At 58.2% G+C, this 21,525-nt stretch overlaps 2 protein-coding genes and 1 long non-coding RNA gene across 14 annotated transcripts in view; 1 reads left to right on the forward strand and 2 right to left on the reverse strand.

Annotated features, from left to right (window-relative positions):
• Positions 1-15,315, reverse strand: part of CABIN1 (calcineurin binding protein 1) — a 70,908-nt gene extending 55,593 nt beyond the window's left edge. For 6 of the 8 annotated variants that reach the window (XM_081542202.1, XM_081542198.1, XM_081542201.1 and 3 more), the window contains exons 1-11: positions 15,212-15,315; positions 9,984-10,043; positions 9,415-9,507; positions 8,935-9,048; positions 7,918-8,052; positions 7,587-7,767; positions 5,708-5,837; positions 4,545-4,694; positions 3,270-3,556; positions 2,223-2,391; positions 422-558 (exon numbers count right to left, since the gene is read on the reverse strand). In XM_081542202.1, coding sequence (XP_081398328.1) covers positions 422-558; positions 2,223-2,391; positions 3,270-3,556; positions 4,545-4,694; positions 5,708-5,837; positions 7,587-7,767; positions 7,918-8,052; positions 8,935-9,048; positions 9,415-9,507; positions 9,984-9,989 — 1,402 coding nt within the window. In that variant the 5' untranslated portion in view covers positions 9,990-10,043; positions 15,212-15,315. The other 2 variants (XM_081542200.1, XM_081542195.1) reach the window with 2 other exon arrangements.
• LOC145526521 (uncharacterized) lies at positions 1,406-4,830 on the forward strand. The gene is made up of 2 exons (XR_014068948.1): positions 1,406-1,732; positions 2,083-4,830. It is a non-coding gene; the product is annotated as an uncharacterized LOC145526521 (long non-coding RNA).
• Positions 15,316-17,990: 2,675 nt separating the features above from the next.
• LOC145526500 (D-dopachrome decarboxylase) lies at positions 17,991-20,855 on the reverse strand. Of its 5 annotated transcripts, none has more exons than XR_014068932.1 (5): positions 20,667-20,855; positions 20,149-20,324; positions 19,671-19,724; positions 18,875-19,044; positions 17,991-18,223 (listed from the first exon to the last, which is right to left on the reverse strand). XR_014068932.1 is itself a non-coding variant. In XM_081542264.1 (3 exons), the coding sequence occupies exons 1-3, from the start codon at positions 20,772-20,774 to the stop codon at positions 18,151-18,153; spliced, it is 357 nt and encodes a 118-aa protein (XP_081398390.1). In that variant the 5' UTR covers positions 20,775-20,855; the 3' UTR covers positions 17,991-18,150. The 5 variants fall into 5 exon arrangements, 1 of the variants encoding a protein (XP_081398390.1); XR_014068931.1 differs by having other exon boundaries at positions 18,875-18,965; positions 19,492-19,724; XR_014068930.1 differs by having other exon boundaries at positions 18,875-19,724.
• Between the last annotated feature and the right edge of the window lie 670 nt (positions 20,856-21,525).

A 21,525-nucleotide genomic window follows, 5' to 3' on the forward strand; every position in this document is an offset into this window, starting at 1 on the left:
AGTGGGGGACCTGACGTGAGCCGGGACCCGACATGAGGGGGGCCACCTGATGTGAGGGAGACCCGATGTGAGGTGGGGACCCACACTATGGGGGCCACCTGATGTGAGGGGGTACCCCCATGTCAGGCCTGTCTTCTTCGGGAGATGAGGGCAGCAGTGTGGAGAGCCTGTGCTCCCCAAAGCTGTGGGTGCACCTGCCTGAACCTCCAGGCCCCCAGGGGGTACGGTCTCACGCGGCAGCACCGCGCCCAGCGCTCGGCCACACCCAACAGTGAGACGCACCATTCGACCAGCAAGGCCTGCGCCAGGACAGTCCAGCGCCCACAGAGCTCAGGCCGGATAGAGCCAGGCAGCCCCTGGCCCACCCATGGCCCACCCCCCAGACATATGCCCTGGCAGCGCCCGCGGCGCCTATTCCTACCGGACTCCATGAATGTGGCCGAGTCGGAGGACAGCCTGCGGGGCCCCGCACTGGGGAAGCTCTCCAGCTTGGCCTCTGGCGGGACTTCATAGCTGTTAAAGGGGTCATCTTCCTCCTCGGGGTCTAGCTTTCTCAACCTGCAGGGAACATACCAGACTCACACAGGCCATGGCACACATTCCCAGGCCAACCCGGCTGGCCCCAGGCAAGGGGGCTCCGCCTCTCCGGGCGTTCGTGGCCAGGTCTAGCCTGTGCCCTGCCTTCACCCATCCCATCAAGTGGTCACCAGGCATCGGGCCGAGGTGGGAGTACAGCTGGGGTTGTGGCAACCCCTGCCCACAGAAAGCTGACCTTCTAGTGGGAAACACAGACAGGACCCACATAGGGACTGATGCCCACAGAGAGCTGGGGACAGCGGCCGCAGGACTTTGCCTGGACGGCGTCGGCCAAGCCTCCACATGCTGAGGCCCAAAGCGGGGTGGGGGGCAAGGAGAGAGTGGGGGGGGCAGGCGGCACCTCCATGAAGCTTCACAGTGCTCTGGGCTCAGGGGAGAAGGGGCCTCTCCCCGCAGCTGTCACGCCTCAGACCCCCAGGGACTCCGCTGTTAGTTGTCCCCGCCGCCCCCCCAAGGATGGAGAGGAGGAGCCTCCCGACCTCGTGGGGCACAAATGCACCGCCCGCCCCCTCTGGGGACCGCACCCAGCGAGCCACTGTGTGCCCCTGCCCAGCCATTCGAGGAAGCTGACAGGAAAACCACACAGGAAACCAGCAGTTGAAACAAAGATAAAAGAAAAGGAAGACACCATTCCACACCAGGGGGGCTGGGGAACAAGGACCTGGGCGGGGCAGCGGGAGAGGGGGTGAGAAACGGCGGGAGGCCTGCTGGCGGAGGGGCGGAGGGGCGGCTCGGGAGGAAGCCAGCAGAGAGCTCACATCCTGCTCGCGCTGAGAACGGCTCCACTCGGGCACCTCCGTCTCCCCACAGAAACAGAAAGGCAGTGAACGAGGGAAACAGCATCCTGTGGCCAGAGAGACTTAGAAGCCGCCAAAAGCCCCTGGGCCCCCTCCTCGTGGGCCCAGATGCGCCACACGGGAGCCAACCGTCAGGAGCCAGACACCAGCTGAGGACCGAGAAGGGTGCTCACGGCCACCTCCCAGACCCCAGGACCACGGAAGGGAGAAGATGGTGTGAAGCCTCATAGACACACAGACACGGGGCAGGGCAGAGAACACGCCGGCTCACAAGATGCGCCTCTCAAATGCCAGTGGGCAGAGGGAACCCGCCAGCTCTCTACGCTCGGGCAAGGGCGGTAGGAAGTCTAGCGCCATAACCCGGGAGAGTGCAGGCATTGAGGCCCCAAAGCGTCTGAGGGAGGGGACAGGGCAAGAAGCAGGGGGCCGGTGAAGACCCAGGGGAAGAGCGCTGGGGTGCAGACCCCCTTCCCCGGGCAGCCGGGCTCATCTCCTCCTGGGGGGCTTCCGTCAGGAGCCCGACGCCGAGCAGGCGTCTCCCTGAGCACAGACCCCTCCCACGGGCTGTGCCGGCATCCGCGCCTGAACAGCAGCAGCCCCAGGCCTCCCAACAAGGGGAGCCCAGGGATGAGGTGCGAGCAGGGAGCCCCAGCTCTGAAGACACACGAGTCCTGCTTCCTCCCTGCAGGACATTCGGAGGCAGAAAGAAACTGGAGCCCCCAGTCCAGGGGCGGAGGAGGCACCCAGAGGGGAGGGCGGCCCCAGAACCAGAGGTGGGAGGAGGCAGCAGGCCGTGCGCTCCCTCTGTTGAGACCGACAGCGCCGCACCTGGATGGCAGGAACTTCAGCAGCAGCTCCTGGAAGTCCACCTTCTCTTCCTTCTTGCACTTGGTGTTTCGGACGCGGGCAGACCGCCGCTTCGCCGTCTCCCCGCTCTCCTCAGAAATCTTCTTCCGCTTTACCCCTTTCTTGGATTTGTCTCCCCCGGACACATCACCTTTATGAAGAGAGCAAGTTGAATGCTCAGGAGAGCTGGGCCAGGGAAACACCTCGAGGTGCTCAGTCCTTTTATAACCTGCCTGCATGCTTAACGTGAGGCTTCTCAGGTGTTCAAGAAATCTCCCGTCCCTTCTAGCAAAAAAGAGCCTGAGAAAAGGCCATTTCAAATCCCTTAATCTCACCCACAGGCCAGACCTCAAGACTACTTTCCATAGCTACAGAATGCCAGGGTCTCAGGGTCAAAGCCCCCTCACTGGCTGTCCTGGGATGGGGCTGAGCAAGCAGCAGGGCCCAGTGACAGGATGCGGGCAAGAGGGTCACGTGATTCACAGCAGACAGGTGTCACTCGTGATGAAACTGAAAACTTAGAAACCATCACATACATGTTCATTCAGAACCTTCTTTAGCTGCCACATAGGCCTTATCAGTGACACAGAAATCAAGGAAAGGCTTAGAAGCTTTCGTCCGAAGTTTTTTCGGAAGGCTCCAATGATGATAAAAATCAGTAATGCCATTCCAAGGGACATCACCACAGACAGCGGTGACTGCTGGCTGCTGCTTAAGCTGGGAGTGTCAGTGCCCAGCAGCACAGGGGCAGGGCAGGGGCCAGCCAGAGCAGAACCAGCAGAGGAACCCGCCAGCCCATAGCTCATGGGCAGGGGGGCCTGAGGAGCTTGTGCCCAAGGCCAAGTCCTCCTCCAGGGCCCCACTGTGGAGGGAGGCTGCCCCTGACGTGGGAGGCCGGCCAGCAGCCCGGAGCTCTCCTGCGGGGCTGGGTGGCAGCAGGACCCGGCCTTTGGACAGGGCAGGGTGCTCCAACTCTCACTGCCGCTCAGCAGACGGGGTCCCCCGAAGCCCACCCCGGGGCCCGCTCACCGGTGGGGACTCCCGTCTCCAGCAGGCTGGGGCTGTGCAGCGGGAAGCTGGCCGTGGCCACGGGGGCGTACGACAGCACAGGCTCTGCCACGGAGGCCACGGGGCTGGCACTGACAGGGCTTGGCTGGATCACGCTGACAGGCACCACCTCCTCAGGGGATGTGGGGGGCTGTCCAGGGTCCTGATAGTCAGACAGGTCGATCCTCTTGCCGAGGCTGGGCCGTGGGGGCTCGCACGTGGTGAGGTGGTGGTACATGGCCAGCAGGCTCTCGCCGAGGCACTTCCAGCTGCAGGGAGAGGGTCGCCACATGGGCTCAGCATCCACCACGGGGGGCCCAGAGCCCAGGCCGCCGTCCCCATGAGGGCCGGGGGCCAGGGTGACTGACCGCCTGAGGTGGAGCCACTGGAGTTGGAGTGGAATCCACACCCTCCACACTCCCCAGAGGAGCCCCAAGGCATCTCAGTCCCACTAGGCAGGGGGAGCCGCGGGCTCAGGAGATAACCCCTTCTGAGCAGGGTCCCGTCTTTACCGCCCGGTGGCCTTGCCCTGTGGCCACTTGTCTGATTTCCTGGGGGAGGGCTACTGACAAGGATGTGCTCCAAAGGGGCTCAACAGCTTCTGGGCCAGAGCCTGCTGGGTGCAAACCAAGAACCTGTGTGTTGTGTGGTGAATAAGCTGTGTTGCGTGTTGTGTTGTGGTATGACACAGTGTGGCATAAGATACCCACCCACCCATCCCTGAACAGCTTCCCAGGCCCTCAGACTAAAAACCAAGGCCTCCACCTGTCGCCACGGTGCTGCCTGCCTGACCTCACTGCCCCCCCCAACACCCTCACCTGCATAGCTTCGTTCAGTTCTGCAAACAAAACCACCCCCCACACACTGCAGGGCCTTTGCACAGGCTTCCCTCCACCTGACCCATGCCCATCTTCCCTGGACTCCGGCTCTGGCCCTAAACCCTCTCCAACCCACGCAGCAGCGTGACCCCGTCATGAGAGTGGATTCCCAAGCAGGACGCCAGGCCCTGGAGTGGGCTCCCCACTCACCCTTAGCCCCTCAGAGCCCTGATGGCTCCTATCCACCTGCCCTTCTCCCCTCGGGCGGGCGGGGAGAGGGCTGACAGGAGCATGGCAGGTGGCGGACCCAGGACAGCACAGAGAGAGGGGCTCCCGGCAGGGGAGGCCTAGCCCGCATCCTGCGGTCACCTGCCCGCGTGTGCCCAGTGTCCCCGCCCATGCAGGGCCTAGCGGCCGCCTGGCAGCGCGGACAACCTACGTGAGGAACGGGATGGGCTGCACCAGCTTTAGGTCTGGCTCCTTCTCGCGCACCGTCAGCGCCTGCCGCCTCCTCCGCAGCCCCAGGGCCTCATCCACGATGGCCTGCGACTCGGCCGCGCTGACCGACACCTCATGGATGGACATGTCACTGAGAGTGCGAGGGACAGAGGCGTGACCAGGTCACATCAGAGCCACAGCGTAAGTCCTACACATGGGCGTGCAGTCAATACCCTCCAATCTGTATTAATTCTTCCCACAAATAAAATTACCACTTGGGCTGGAAAGGGCAGTAATTAGCATTCTTAATACCCATGTACACTGCATGACTAATGCCCTTTAATCTGCTCACAACTGGGCAACGGGTCCTCATCTGCATTAGCAGGACCACCCTGATGGCAGAAAAATCACATGCTGTGCTCATTCCTTGCTAAAGAGCTTGTAAGGATTTAACAATCCCATACTGCCCATCCAAAAGCAGCCCTCAGACCAGCCAAGCTCACCAAAGCTGATGAAAGTCAACAGCAAGGGCAGGAGCTTGAGGTCCGGCATGCCTCCCATGGACACACCTCTGCCAGCAGAGGCCCCTCCCTGCAGGGCTCCGCTGCACTCATGGGCTCATCACCCACCTCCCCAAAGAAGGGCAGTCCCCTTGGGACGGATGGGAACGAGAGACGCAGTCTCCTGAGGCATAAACACTGGGACAAATGACCGCTGACCACCCGCGGAAAACTCTCGGGGCCAAGCTGATACCATGGGCGGGGGGCATGGCGAGGGAGGCAGCCCGAGCTTGGAAAGCTGCCAAGAGGGGACTTGGGAGCCAGAACACGAAAGGGGCAGGAGAGCGGGGCAGGGAGAGGGGACTACAGGGAGGGCGCTGGGAGCCAGGGCACGGGACTGGCAGGGCCAGCGAGGCCAGCCCAGAGCCTGCCGGGCCTGGGCCCGCTCTCCTCCTGGTCAGGCTGCAAAGGGCCCCTTGGGAGATGCTACCGAGCACGGGCCCCATCCCGGAGGCGGGCAGGGCAGCTCAGAGGCGGGCCAGGCAGTGCAGAAAGCCCAGCCTCGGAGAGGGGAAGGCAGGCAGCGAGGTGGACAGAGGTGGCCCTGAGCACCGAAGGAGAGGCGTGGGCAGGCAGGGGGCAGGACAGACCGTGAGGGACCCACCACTTCAGGAACATGCGGAGGGAGTCCTGGCGGAGGCATGGCTGCTCCTGGAAGATCTTCTCCTTGAGCACCAGCCCCTTGCTGTAGCGGCAGTCCTTCTCCAAGGCCTTGCAGATGAAGTACAGGCACGCTGGCGGAGAGAGACAGGCATGACCTCTGGCTGCACTCTGACACCCTGGCCTTGCCAGTGACGCCAGGGAAGGGTCCCTGCTCTGGGGGCCAAGAGACGCTGGGTAAACAAGGACAAGGCACCACCTGGACCCATTCAATCAGGAACCATTTCTGAAAATAGTAACCCAGAGACTGCCGGGGAGGGGGAGAATGGGCTGGGCAACCTTTCTGGGGAACGGGATGGGGGGGTGCGTCGTCACACACAGACCCTCAACCCAGCAAACCCACCCTACAAACCCACCCCTACAGCAGGAGCCAGCTGCCTGCAAACCGGAGCACGACTGCCAGCTTGTTCTGCTCTGGACTGGATGGCCCAGGGCCCAGCCCAGCTCCCCAGTCTAAGTGCGGATGCAAGGCACCCCCATCAGAAATAAGCAGAGAAGCCCAGAGTGGGGAGAGGGCCTGGAAGCTGGGCAGAGGGGCAGAGGGAGGACGGAGCCAGGGCCGCCCCGCCAGCCACCCACTGAAGGAGAGCGTGGCTCCCAGGGGAGGGGGCGGGAGCAGAGAGAAACACAGGGGTGGGGGGTGGGCAGCAGGGCTGCCGTGCCCTCCGGTCTCACAGGACACACACCGCTCCATCCCCCAAGCCATCTCCCACTCAAGCTCAAGGCCCTAGCCCCTAGCCGGGCAGCAGAGATGGCAGGATACCGAAGGCCGGGCCTCCAGGGGGTGCCCGAGCTCCAGGACAAGCCCCAGGGAGACAGCAGTCAGGGAAGATGCAAGCGCCAGGGTCAAAACGGGGAAAGAGGGTGACAGGCAGACGGCCACTGATGCACACACATCCGTGATGGGACACGAAGGCCCGCGTGCGGAGGGGACCCCACGTGCGAGCGTGCGGCAGACGTGCAGAGGAGACAGCAGAGGCCCCACGGCCGGGGGGGCGGCGGCGAGACATGCTGGCCCCGCCTGGAGGGGGCACGGGCGGCTAAGCTGGCTCTGGGGACCCGGGGAGAGGCTGGGCGCAGCTCGGGCAGTGACCACAGCGAGGGGACCCAGCAGCTGGCCCCTGCTGCCAGGCTCGAGCACACGGAGCCAGGGAGGGGTGTGGGCCCAGCCTCCCAGCCTCTGCCTCCCAGTCCCGCCCCACCCACCCCTAGAAAGGGCAGGAAGAGCCACCAGAGCCAGCCTCCCAGCCGAAACCTTCACCCAGGCTGGGCGCTGGTGCACATCTGGGCCCGAGGCTGGCTCCCCTGCACCCTGTCCTGCCTGGGGCCCTCCCGCACAGTTGCCGGGAGGAGCCGGCCCAGGAGGCCCAGCACCCCGTCAGTGCTCGCCTTGGGGCGGCCTGCAGAGGGCCAGGCAGGGCAGCGAGTGAAGCCCCCAGAAGGCAGATGGGGGCTCCGCCTGGCACAGGTCCTTCCAGCAGCCATGCTGGTCTACGGAAGGAGGGAAGGATAACAGGAGAAAGTGAACTTCTGGCACTGGGAGTGAGGCTGCAGCTGCCAGGCCGTCTGTCAGCAAATTACAGGAGCAGGCGTGGGGAAGGACGCAGCAGGGGGGAATGAAAGTCTGAACGGAACCCGTCTTCCTACCACAACGCAAGCAGTAAACCTCGACCGAGGAAGAAAGCCAGCAGAGCCACGTGGGGAAGCAAACGCATCTCCGTTTTCCCTGAACGCTGGGCAGAGAGCCCTTCAGCATCAGCTCTGGCCCCGAGCTCAGCCAAGCCACCCTCCCTCGCAGGAGAACTCAGCCGTGCCCCACTCACTGGTGTAGTCGCTGAGGGTGTACAGGACAGTGATGAGGTTGTCCAGGCAGGGCCAGTGGTCAGGGTTGCACCGCAGCCCTTCCTCAAACGCATGCCGAGCCAGGGGCACCCGGACGAGCCTCAGGGCCACGTGTCCGATCTTATACCAGAGGTTGACGTCCGTGGAGTCCAGCATGACCGCCTACAAGCAGAGCCGCAGACGCGTGCTCAGTCGACCCCGCCCCCTCCAGCAGACATCCAGGGGACAGCACCAGCCCCGCTCCCAGACTGCCCAGGGACGACAGGGGAGTCGCACGGCCCCTCGGGGCTTCCAGAGACCGGCGGGGCACACCTCCAGGTAGAACTCCATGGCCGTCTCCAGGTCCTCCCGCTGGGCGGCCAGCTGTGCCAGGTTCTTGTATGTGGAGTACTTCAGCATCAGCCCAGGGTGCTTCAGCCCCTCCTTCTCATCACCAGACGGAACCGCCTGTGAACACGTCAGAGAGGCGCAAAGTGACAGCCAGGCCCAGAAGCCTCCGCAGGCAGCTGGCTCTGCGCAGGCCTGGGGGCCAGTCCAGAACCACCCTCCACTGGAAAACAGTGTGGCCCTGGGGGTCTTTCAAGGACCCCTCCACCCCCACCGCAGCTCCAAGCACACAGAGAAAGGCCAGACTCCTGAGAGGCACTTTGCAGGCCATCTGGGCAGCAAAAGACAGAGGGGACCCTGCCAGCACGCCCGTCACGCCTGAGGGCCCAAGTCCGGACAGCGACATTTACAGCACTGCTGCGCTGGCTGCCCGGCGGTGCCCCCCACCACTCCCGGCTCTGATGCCTCACTAAACGGAAGGAAGGTTCTGAGCCATCCACACCGCCATCTCCACGCTGTGAGAGGGGACAGAGCGCCCCCACCTGGTAGACTGTGCAGCCCCAGGAGGAAGGGCAGCTGGCATTTGGGGATCTCACTCTGTGCCTAGCGGAGAAGGCAATGGCATCCCACTCCAGTACTCTTGCCTGGAAAATCCCATGAATGGAGGAGCCTGGTAGGCTACAGTCCATGGGGTCGCTAAGAGTCGGACACGACTGAGCGACTTCACTTTCACTTTTCCCTTTCATGTATTGGAGAAAGAAATGGCAACCCACTCCAGTATTCTTGCCTGTAGAATCCCAGGGATGGCGGAGCCTGGTGGGCTGCCGTCTATGGGGTTGCACAGAGTCAGACACGACTGAAGCAACTTAGCAGTAGCTCTGTGCCTAGAACTGTTCCGCGTACTTCTCCGGACTCACCCAACCTCGGAGCACCCCAGCCTGGAGGGCGTTCCGCAGGTGGGAAAGCCCGGGGCACAGGGCCCACCTGGCCCCTGGGCCTCACCTCCCGCAGCAGGCGCGCCTCCAGCAGCTCGTGGTAGGCCTTGGCAGACTCCTCAAATCGGTCGTGCTTCTGCAGATCCAGGGCCTTGTGGTACAAGGCAAAAGCCTCTGCTTCCTGAAAACCAAGACGGGAGACATTTTCAGAGAGCATAAAGGTGTGTCGTTTTAGGCCGACAATGTGGGAGGGGGCTGCACTCAAGGCCGTGTGACCTGTACTCGCTATGCTGGAGATGGTACTGAGGCTCCGCCCTCCCAGGGGCTCACTGCTCAGCAGCCTCCCAGGTAGGCAGGAGCAACGTGGGCTCAACTGAGTCTGAGCAACAGCAGGCAGCACGCTGAGGGCACAGCCAGAGCAAGGCCAAGGTTCCAGGAGCCCCGCTGACACCTTCTGGGAGGGTGGCCACACCAGCCAGAATGACCCAGACCCCCAGAGGGAAATGAGATTCCAGGGCCAGCTGCAGAGAAGCCTGTGACCACACACCTGTGCCTCTTTCGTCTGCGTCTTGTGACTTTTAAAGCTTCCTTCATGATCGTCTTCAACCGTGGAGCTGGCGTTTAAAGCTGCGATTCGAATCTAGAGGCAGAGGTGTGAGGGAAGAGAAGAGCTGCTTTTAGATAAAACGTGGCTCATCTCATCAATAACTGACAAGGCGCACAGCTCTCTGTAACACACTCCACCTCAAACAGCTACGGCCTCCCCAGGTGTGGGCCTGAATGACAGGTGACCCCCCAGGGAAAAGGGGGACTGGAACCTTTTGAAGGGACCACGCCCCATGCTCAGGGAACGTATCCACTACAGAAGGGACAGGCTGGGGACACCTAGCAATGGCCTGATGCAGCAGAAGACCCAGGCATCGGAAAAACAGACTCCAGTGACACGGGCTGTGTCTCTCTGGCCACAGAGATGTGGCCCTGCCGACCACCCACAGGAGGGCGGACACCCTCACCCTCGAAGGTGCCCACAGCCCCACTCAGACGGCCTTCAGGGCCCACCCAAGAACCCGCCCCTCGCCCCGGAGTGCCACAGCACGGCCAAGCATCAGCACATACCATCATCAGAGACTCCGGCACCACCCAGCAGTGGCGGGGCAGGGCCAGCCCACAGGGCTCCTAGGGAGGAAGCAGGACAGGCTGAGGCGGTCCAGGAAGAGTCGGGCCACCGGGCGCCCGTGTCCAGAACCACAGGCCTCCGGCTCTGGGCGCACAGGCCAGCGGCCTCAGGACGGCTCTGCAGTCTGTCACCTGGGGAGCCCCTGGCCTTGGGATGGGCGCCCGCCCTGGCCAGACAGGGCACTGGGGACACGGCGGAGAGGGCCTGACCCCGCCCCCAGGGTTCGCTGCGCACACGTAGTAGGTCAACAGACAGCTATTTTTTCAAAAGTTGAATAAAATGGAAACACAGGCAGCAGGTAGAGAACAAGTCACCCACAGGGATGAGGGAAGGTGAAGGAGGAAGGGCTGGGCTAAGACCCAGCACAGGGGTGCAGGCGGGGAGGCAGGGGCAGGGGGCCTGGAGGGCAGGAGGGAAACGTAAAAGAAAAAACTATGGGGAATATCAAGGAAGAACTTAGAGGTAGGCAGACCAGTGCGAAGTCTGTAAAAAACAACAGGACTGGTGAGGACGTGGAGAAATCAGAACCTTACACCCTGTGGATGGGAATGAAAAACAGTGAAACCTATCGGCAGTGGCAGTTGCTCAGAATGTTAGATTCCACTCCCAAGGGAAATGAAAACATGTCCACACCAAAATTCACCCACGAATGTTCACAGCGGCATTATTCATGACAGATTAAAGATGGGGACAACTCAAAGGTCCATCAACTGACAAATGGATACAGAAAACGTGGTATGTCCTATACAACCAATGGATTATTATTCAATCACAAAACAGACTACAGTGCTGCACTTGCTACAACCTGAATGAACCTTGACAACACAGCCATTAAAAGAAGCCATCGCCAAGGCCACAGACTGCTGACTCCATTTATGTGCACCGTCCAGACTACACGAGGCCACAGAAGCGGGAAGGAGGCAGGGGCTGGGGGAGAGGGACAGACGGGGGTGACTCCTCACGGGAGCAGGGCTCCTTTCTGGGTTGGGGATGGTGGTGATGGGTACACAGCTGTGTGGACACACCCACACTCACAGATCTGTGGGGTCTAGTAAAGGAAGGCAGAGCAGGAGCCTGACTGAGGCAGCGGGGCTCAGGGGGCACGTCCCAGCAGGAAAACCCACAGAACGGGGCCCTCAGGGGCCTCCAGGGAGCAGCAGGGTGCCTGGGGAACACCAGGCTCCAGCCTGAGGGGTGGGGTGAAGACACAGCACCACCAAACGCTCCAGGGAGGGCTGAGCGAGGCGTCAGGAAACGGCCCAACCTGGGGTCAGCACGGAGCCCTGCATGGCCCAGCAGGCGGTATAACTGAGCCTTGGCAGGGAGTGAATGCGCGCTCTACTCCTATAAAACAAAACGACCAGCAGCTCTGCCGCTCCCGCCAGCAGGGCTCACAGCGACGACCTCCACGAGGGCTCCAGGTTCTCCAAGGGCTCTTACAAGGAAGAAGAAAAGTACAGTCTTCTTCACAGACAAGGAAGACACAACCCCACTAGGTTGATAGCTATTTCATCTCCCGGCTTCTACATTTACAAGCAAAGCATGCTGCTGATTAACTCTGGAAACCGTGGCTTCACCATAAACTACGCTGTGATGGACACCAGGACCACCAAACAGTTGGCGGGGGACTGGGGCTGGGTGGGAGGCGTGGTAGGGAGCAAGAGAAAAGTAGAAACCATAGCACATGCAAAGGGATTATTTATCGTCCAGAACACAGATCTTTTAAAATCCAACTATTTATTTTTGCATCAATAGGAAAATCATCCGAGGAGTTAACCTCATAGAGGCTGGCATCCCAGTGTATTTGGGAGAACACTGACATTTCTTCTTCGAATTTTAGGAACTTTATACGCATCTTATTTGGGAATATAACATACCTACCAATTCAGTGGACACATAAGGGAGAAACGGACATTTCATGTGGCCAAATAAAAGAAAACTTGATTAGTGGAATACCTATGCCTGTCTTCACAAAATGTATACAGGTAACAGAATATGTTCATACTGGAAAATAAAGTATTCAGAATATGAACATTTCTAAAATCTTACCCCACGGGTAGAACATGTTTGTGTTATTTTGGCCTAAAATGCATAACTTCACTATAATCATGAGAAAACAGCAGGGGAGCCTAAATTGAGTAATATTAGACAAAAAGTTGCAAGGCCAAGAAGTTAATAAAACACTGAATAACTTTAAGGACTAGGGTTGTGACTATGTAGAAAAGTGACAAATGAGTTAATAACATTGTATCAGAATGAGTTTCCTTTTATTGACAATTGCAGTAGGATTATATAAGATGTTAAAGTTAGGGAAGCAGGGTGAGAAACATTTGGAAACTCATTGTATCATTGTTGCAACTTTCCACTAAGTCTAAGTGTAGTTTAAAAGATAGCCTACAGAATGGGAGAAAATATTTGCAAATGGTGCAACTGACAACGAATTAATTTCCAAAATATACAAATACAGCTCACACAGCTCAATATCAAAACAACAAACACACAATCAAAAAATAGGCATAAGTTCTAAACAGACATTCCTCCAAAGAAAACATACAGGACTTCCCTGGACATACAGTCCAGTGGTTCAGACTCCACGCCTCCAAAACAGGGGACATAGGTTCAATCCGTGGTAGGGGAAGACGCCACATCTTCCAGATGCCATGGGGCAACGAAGCCCATGTGCCAAAACTACTGAGCCTGCACTATGGAGTCCTCAACCCGCAACGAATGAAGCCCAGGCACCCTAGAGCCAGTGCTCCAAAACAAGAGAAGCAACCACAGTGAGAAGCCTGCAGACAGCAGACAGAAAGTAGCCCCAGCTCACCCTAACTAGAGAAAAGTCCACACAGCAACGAAGACCCAGCACAGCCAAAAATAAACATACAGATGGCCAAAAGACACATGGGGCTTCCCTGGTGGCTCAGACGGTGAAGAGTCCGCCTGCAATGCCGGAGACCTGGGTTTCACCCCTGGGTTGGAAAGATCCCCTGGAGGAGGGTACGTGACCCACTCTAGTCTTCCTGCCTGAAGAATCCCCATGGAAAGAGGAGCCTGGCGTGCTGCAGTTGATGGGGTCGAAATGAGTCAGATGCGACTAAGCATGCACAAGACACATGAAAATATGTTTAACATCACTAATTATTCAGTCAGTTCAGTCGCTCAGTCATGTTCGATTCTTTGCGACCCCATGGACTACAGCATGCCAGGCCTCCCTGTCCATCACCAACTCCCGGAGCTTGCTCAAACTCATGTCCATCCAGTCAGTGATGCCATCCAATCATCTCATCCTCTGTCGTCCCCTTCTCCTCCCGCCTTCAATCTTTCCCAGCATCAGCGTCTTTTCAAATGAGTCAGTTCTTCGCATCAGGTGGCCAAAATATTGGAGTTTCAGCTTCAGCATCAGTGCTTTCAATGAATATTCAAGACTGATTGTCTTTAGGATGGACTGGTTGGATCTCCCTGCAGTCCAAGGGACTCTCAAGATTCTTCTCCAACACCATGGTTCAAAAGCATCAATTCTTCAGCGCACAGCTTTCTTTATGGTCCAACTCTCAATCTATACATGACTACTGGAAAAACCTCAGCTTTGACTAGACGGACCTTTGCTGGCAAAGTAATCTCTGCTTTTTAATATGCTGTCTAGGTTGGTCATAGCTTTTCTTCCAGGGAACAAGTGTCTTTTAATTTCATGGCTGCAGTCACCATCGGCAGTGATTTTGGAGTCCCCCAAAATAAAGCCTCTCACTGTTTCCATTGTTTCCCCATCTATTTGCCATGAACTGATGGGACCAGAGGCCATGACCTTAGTTTTCTAATTATTAGAGAAATGCATATCAAAACTACAATGAGGCATCACCTCATACCAATCAGAACGGCCATCATTAAAAAGTCTACAAACAAATGCTGGAGGGAGTGGAGAAAAGGAAACCCTCTTACCCTGTTGGCGGGAAGGTAAACTGGCGCAGCCACTATGGAGAACAGTGTGGAGGTTCCTTAAAACACTAAACATAGAGCTGCCATATGACCCTGCATTCCCAGTCTTGGGGGATGGGGGGTGGCGGGGGACGCCGCACCTAATTTGAGTTTGCTTCTCAACCATTTAAAAATGTAAAAATCATTCTCTGCTCTTGGGCTGTAGCAAAACAGCGGGCTAGTGAGCAAAGAATGATTTCTACATTTTCAAACGGTTGAAAAACTCCGGGACACAGGAAAATTACGTAAAACTTACATAAGACTCAAACTTCGGTGTCCTTAAATAAAACGTTATGGAAACACCGCCCCTCTCTTAGTACTGTCTTTGGCTGTGTCTGCAGTACTAGACGATGCAGAGCCCTCAAGTACTTACATCATTATAAGTATACACATTATAGTCACAAGACATAATATTATAAAAAACAAAGAGGGGCCGGCTCACTGGACAAGACTGTGATGCTGGGAAAGATTGAAGTTGGGAGGAGAAGGGGACGACAGAGGATGAGATGGTTGGATGCCATTACCGACTGGATGAACATGAGTTTGAGCAAGCTCCGGGAGTTGGTGATGGACAGGGAGGCCTGGCATGCTGCAGTCCACCGGGTCGCAAAGCGCCGGACACGACTGAGCAACAACCAAAAGAAGGGTCACACGGAGGGAAGCCCAGCCGCGTGGAAGCCGCATACACAGCACGCCCTGAAGTGACCCAGGGGCCCCAGAGCCGCCTGCGCAGCGCCCCCGCCGCGATCCGGAGACTCGATCGGGCCGGGGGGCGGCGGGGCGGCCACGGCTTGCAGCGTGGCGGAGCCGGGGCCTCGGGCCTCGGTTTCCACCAGCGAGGGGCGCTCACCGCGCAGCGCCGCCGCGAAGGTGAAGTGGAAGGACGCGAGGCGGGGGGTCAGCGCGGGGCCCTGCGCCGCGATCGCCGTCCGGACGGCGGCTCCCGCCGTGGCGCCCCGCCGAGCGCCGTCCCCAGGCGGAGCCCCCCAGTCTCAGGCCGCCGGTCTGAGCAGGGAGCTGACTAGAGGCCCCCGCCGGGCGCTCCGGCTCCCGGCCTCAGTCTCCTCGCGGGGAGTCCGGGCGCTAGCCCGGCCGGGCCCCGCGCCCGCCGCCCCTCAGGCTTCCGCCCCCACCCCGGCCCTCAGAGTCGCGCCCCAAGCCCGGGCCGCCGCAACCCCGTCGCCCGCGGGCTCACCAGGCGTCTCCACAGCAACCGCCGGGGCTGCCGGACCCCCCGCGCCGGCCGGCTGCGCGCCTGACAACAAGGCGCGCTCCCATTGGCTCAGGCGCCGCTCTGCCGGCCAATCAGAGCGCGCGCAGGCGCAGTCCGGCGCGCGGGGCCCGGGCCGCCTGCGGCCACCGCCGCACGCAGAGGTCCGAGCGTGTCTGCGGACTCGGCGCCAGCTCCCACCCGTCCTGTTATCCAGGACCGCGCCCTGCACAGGAGTACCAGTAACGCACTACTGTTTCAGCCTTCGGACAGGTGCTGTGGAGGCCGTGGCAACGTGGGGACTCTTGGAGGGAAGAGAGGATGGAAGAGCATCCTCGCTGACGTTGCCCGTGCCTCAACGTGTTCCGAAAAGGATTTGAAGCCTAAAAGGCACAGATACAAGCAACTCTTGACGCAGAAGAAAAAAGGGCAGACCTGAATGTGAGACCAGAAACTATAAAACTCTTAGAGGAAAACACAGGCAGAACCCTTGATGACATAAATCAAAGCAAGATCCTCCATGACCCACCTCCTAGATGCACGGGAAGTAAAAACGAAAGTAAACAAGCGGGACCTGATTAAACTTAAAAGCTTTTGCTCAGCAAAGGAAATGAAAGCAGGGTGAAAAGACGGCCCTCAGAACGGGAGAGAATAATAACAAATCAACAACGAACAGAGCGTCCATTCCCACAATACACAAGCAGACCGGAAGGGTTTCAGACACGGGGCCCGGGACTTGGGGACCAGCGCTCTAGGGAGCTACATGTTTCAGGAAGGGGCTTCACACTGGTTGACATTCATAGAGGCTTGAGTCCAGCAAGAATGATTTAAAGAACGAATGTTATGGCTTTCTCTTTGACTTGAGTAAAATCATGGTGAAGGAGTCATAGACAGTTCAGTACAATAAAGCTTTATTGATATGCCAGGAAGTACAAAAATAACTGAGTCACCAACCTTAATTTTGGCTATAACCGGGTGGGAGGTGGTGGTGGGAGGGTTTAAACAGACCGTAAACAGATGGTTTCAAAGCTTCAGAGAACTTCCAACCTTGGATGCAGCTCTCACCCCTGAGTTGTATCGCGACAGATGTTCTGAAGTGAAAGTTGAAAAAAGATGGGGAGGGCGGTCCAAGCAGCAGGGAGCTTTGTGGCAAAGGTTGGGGCCGAGAAACAGTGAAGGCCATGCAGGAGTCTCATGCAGCACGGTGTTACCAAGGGGCAAAATGGGGGGACCACGATGCCCGCCTGGGGGGAGGGGCCAGTCCTCACAGCACCAGATGACCTCACTCACTGATGGGGGTGAGACTGATGATGGTGAGACCAGATTGGATGCTGTTACCCTGTGGTCCTGGAAAGGTTAGGCCTGAATCCCTCCTTGAGTGCTTCAACCACTCATTTACATCCAACCCACAAACATTCCCTGAGCCCCTTTGGGAAGCAGGACATCCATGCTGGCAGAAGGAATGAGTGCAGAGACAGCTGGGACAGGGAGCCAGGGGTAGGACCTCCAAGCTGTAGCTTTTAACAAGTTCTCAGCGATGGTCAAAGCTATGGTTTTTCTAGTAGTCAAGTATGGATGTGAGAGTTATACCATAAAGGCTGAGGGCTGAAGAATTGACGCTTTTTGAATTGTGGTGCTGAAAAAGACTCTTGAGAGTCCCTTGGACTGCAAGGAGATCAAACCAGTCTATCCTAAAGGAAGTCAACCCTGAATATTCACTGGGAAGGACTGCTGCTGAAACTGAAGCTCCAGTACTTTGGCCACCTGATGAGAAGAGCTGACTCATTAGAAAAGACCCTGATGCTGGGAAAGATTGAGGGCAGGAAGAGGAGATGACAGGGGACCAGATGGTTGGATGGCATCACTGACTCAGTGGACATGAGTCTGAGCAAGCTCCAGGAGATGGTGAAGGACAGGAAAGCCTGGCATGCTGCAGTCACAAATAGTTGGACACAACTGAGCCACTGAACAACAGAGGTGGTCAGGGGGTCATGTAAACACGGTAGGCTCAGGCACATTCCTTAGGAAACTTATTAACCAGGCATACTGTACAGACTGCAAATCAGTTTGGTATTTCATTGGTGCACAAGGATGATCAAAGCTTTAACGAGGCATGGAAAGTATCGCCCAGAGATGTAAACTCTGCATCTGGAAGCAAGCTGAAAAGGAGACTTCCATGCCACGCCTTCCTGCCCACCCCCCCACCCCCCCACCCCTGCCCCGTCCCCACCCTCCGTGTCCTCTGAAATGCAAAAGCATGAAATGGGCTTTAGATTGGGGGTGGGGGCCGGGGTGGTAACAAGATTCCATTCATTCCATTTCTAGAAGCAGAGGCTGCATTTCTGGGTTAGCCATTTGGCACGTGGATCTTACAAGGTACACAGCTACAGAGAATGCTCAGCACAACTCACAGGAGACGATGGGCGTCTGGCAATGCCCAGGGAAGGTCCCTGAAGCCCAGGCTGAGGACAGGGATGTCAGGTCAGCAGAGTCTGCAGAAAGGCCCAGGCTGGACCAGTTGCCTGCCATTCCCCAGCAGCCTGAACAGGGGCATGAAGAGGAGCGCCTCCAAGAAGCCGTCCACCCTCAGATTCCAGCAGCCAAATATAAGACATGAAACACAGCCCCTGAGGACAGGAACATCCCACCTCCCAGGTTCCCTTAAGGTCCCCACCTCATAAACCAACCTGCTGCCCAGAGTGACCCAGAATGCCAGGGGTGTGGGTGGGGGGAAGCAGTGGTAAAGGGAAGTAGAGAAGTCAGGTTTGAGACAAAGCTCTCTTCATTTATTTGTTGTGAGGATGGGGAGGAGAATCACAGGGAGGTGCCAGAAACTGGTGTCCACCAGGCCCTCACTGCCAGGAGGCCTCTCTGGAAGCGCTGTCAGCTCAGAGGCCCTGGATGCGTATAGGGCTATACGCCAATCATAAAAAGGTCATGACTGTCCCCTTCTTGCCAATCTGCCAGTGCTCCAAGGGGAAAAAGCGGATCACTATCCTTCAGGAGATGGAGAAAAAGATGTCATCAGCTCCTTGGCTAACGTCACATTCTAACACCCCCCAGCCAGACACTCCCACTGTGGGCTCCAAGGAGCCTGCCTTAGCCCCACCAGGCATTTTACAAGCCTGTCTCACCCCAAGACCACTCTCCCCCCAACCCCGGACAGGGCGGTGGGCATGTCAGGGGCGGAATGGTGACTCTACACCATCATCACCCACCCAGGACAGACAGGCAGCCTCTATGGTCACTGTATGTGGGTTCACAGGGGAGCCTTCTCACTTCCAAACTGCAGGCCCCCAGGAACATACATGTGCAGTATCCCAGCCCCTGTTTTTGCAAAGCCTGGCTCAAGAAGTCCAGGCATAACCACCTCCCTCCCCTCATCCCCACATATCTGTGGAGTGAGTGAATGAGCTCCTCTCCCAGAAGTGACAGGAAGTTCCTTGTGCAGAAACAGGATACTTGGGATAGCCTAGGGCCAAGGAGGTATACATGGCAACCTCAGTCGTCCCATCTGTAAATGGGCATAATGGAGCTATCTCCATTGTGGGATGAGATGTCCCCATAATGGGATTGCATGTCCACATGGGGGGTGTAGACGGAGGCACAAAACTTCTAGGATCAAATGGGGTCATGAATGTGAGTTACCTATGAAATTTCTGCTGCTGCTGCTGCTGCTGCTGCTGCTGCTGAGTCGCGTCAGTCGTGTCCGACTCTTAGCGACCCCATGGACTGCAGCCTACCAGGCTCCCCCGTCCATGGGATTTTCCAGGCAAGAGTACTGGATTGGGGTGCCATTGCCTTCTCCAATGAAATTTCTGATATGTGGTAAATTACAGTTTACTTATCATTGTTAGAATTCTTATGGCTCCTCAGACTAAGGACCAGGTCTAAGCACTCCTAGAAGTGACCATTCTTCACCCACTATTTCTGGGCCAACAAAGGCTCCATTCTGAAAGGTTCTTTCAAGAGTCTTATGCAGTTAGTTCCTCATAGGCATAGAGTCGGCTCAGTAATATTTTTCACCCAAGAAGAAACCATGACCTTGCCACAGAATCCCAGGTTTGGGAGCCATGGGGGCTTCTTATTAGAAGCCGACTCCTTAGAAAAGACCCTAATGCTGGTAAAGATTGAAGGCAGGAGAAGGGGACGACAGAGGACTAGATGATTGGATGGCATCACCAACTCAATGGCATGAGTTTGAGCAAGCTTCAGGAGATGGTGAAGGACGGGGAAACCTGGTGGGCTGCAGTCCATGGAGTCACAAAGAGCTGGACACAACTAAAAGACTGAAAAACAACCACTAAGGGCTTCTTGGGAACCATTTAATCCATGCCTCTCCATTCACAGAAGAGAAGGTTACAAACCAGACGTGGTTTACTTCCAGGTTTGTTTGGATTCCCCCAGCTGCATGGGACCCAAAGGTCACAGCCTCAGGACATACCCAGAATTCCTCCTGTCCAGCTTAGAGAAGTTCTAGAAGATTATTCCTGTTTTCCTAACATATGGAAAAACCAGAGGGCAGATGATAAGTGGCTTTGGTTCTATCGGCGCAGCAACATCCTGCCCTGCCAGGTGCCAAGGCAGGTACTGTACAGTGTCATCCCATGCAGTGCCCCCAGGAGTGGTTAAAGGGGAGCCTTCCCATTTCACAGATGGAAACACTGAGGTCCAAGAGGCCATACCTTGCCCAGGTGTCACAGGAACCACTGCACAGCCAGGAATTCATTCAATTCCACCACCACTCTCAAGGTGGTCCATCCACCCGGCCATGGGGTCAAGGGGCCAGGCGGCACCAGATCCTTCTTGTCCAGGGTGAGGAATTAATTTTTCCCCAAAACTTAGGAGGGGCCTGAGGTGGGATCCCGGCCCCCAGTGGCAAAGCAGTCCCAAGAGGGTCCTCTCCCTGCCCCCCTACGCACCGGTCTTCGGCCAGGTCCAGCTCCTTGGTGAGGAACTCGAAGAAGCGCGCGCTGTGGCCGCGGTTCTCCTCGGCCGTGCCCACCACACCGATGGAGGAGACGAGCAGCTGGGCGCTGGGCTCCGCCGAGCCGTTCACCACCATGGCCAGGCCGGGCCGCACCGTCACGTTCACGCGCTGCGGGGACACGGGAGTTTAGCCTGAAGCCGGCGTTAGGCGGGGATCGTGCTGAGGACCGGGGGAGCGCGGGGTGCAGACGCGCGGGCTCCACGGGGGTCAGGGCTGGGGGCATGGGTCGGGATCCTTGGAGGTCACTTCGGGGTCACGGCTGGCCAAGCCGACACGGAGCACGCGCTGCGGGCGGGGCCGCGGGGCCCTGGAGTGCGGGAGGTTGGACTTGGCGGCGGGCGCGCGGGCGCGGGAGAGTCGGGGTCACGCTGGGGAAGCGGGGTCGCAGACAGAGCCCGACCCCGGTCCGCCAGCCTCCTCCCCGCCCCGTGCTCCCCGGCCCAGGCTCACGTCCTCGGGCTTGCTCAGGATGGCGGCAGCGGCCGCGCAGAGCCGCTTCCCCAGCCCCGCGGGCACGCGGCCGGCAGGCAAGCTCGTGTCCAGCTCAACGAACGGCATGTCCAGGGGGAAGGGTGCGAACGGTCGCCGGGGAGAAAGGAGGCGCGGGGTCCAGGTCTGTGTTCTTGAGGGTCGGGCGACGGGGAGCGGGGGCGGGGCGCCACGGAAACCTGCTCTCCTCATTGGCTGGACAGAAACGCTGCGCCCTCTCATTGGCTGCCTGGGCTACATCCCCGGGTCTCGGCAGACAGCCGCGCTAGGGCTGGCGCTGATTTCCGGAAGTGTTGTAGCCCGGCCCCCTCCGTGTGACCCCGCCCCCAACGAGGTATTGGCCCCGCCAGGCCCCGCCCACACACCAGGCCCCGCCCTCTTCCCCGCTCCAGCCTCGCTGGCCGCGGTTTCCTGTCCCCTGTGGCTTTCCAGCGCTTCTTGGCTAATATTTAGGTGGAGGTCCGAACACACCCAAACACACACACTCGGAGGGGCCATCCCCAGGCTCCAACCTAGTAATGCTACATCGTCACGGGGTATTAAATATTTTTGAATGAGTTGTCTCTGAGTCGGGGGACTCACGTTCGACGTGGGAAAATGCTCTTCTCTTGATCAGACCTGGTGACGCCTGGGGGCTCGAGTGGGGCTGGGCAGAGACCCCCGGGTTCACTGCATCCCTGCCTGGTACCCACGGACAAAAACACCCTTGTGGCTTCTTGTGCCTGTGGCAACCTTGCCTCACTGTGAAGGATCGCCCACCAGGGGGTGGTGGCAGACAGCCAAAGTCCCGGTCGAATTACCAGCGATGTTTACGGGGCCC

This window comes from Giraffa tippelskirchi, chromosome 11, assembly GCF_054371585.1.
Source record: "Giraffa tippelskirchi isolate mGirTip1 chromosome 11, T2T-mGirTip1v1.2.pri, whole genome shotgun sequence".
Taxonomy (NCBI): domain Eukaryota; kingdom Metazoa; phylum Chordata; class Mammalia; order Artiodactyla; family Giraffidae; genus Giraffa; species Giraffa tippelskirchi.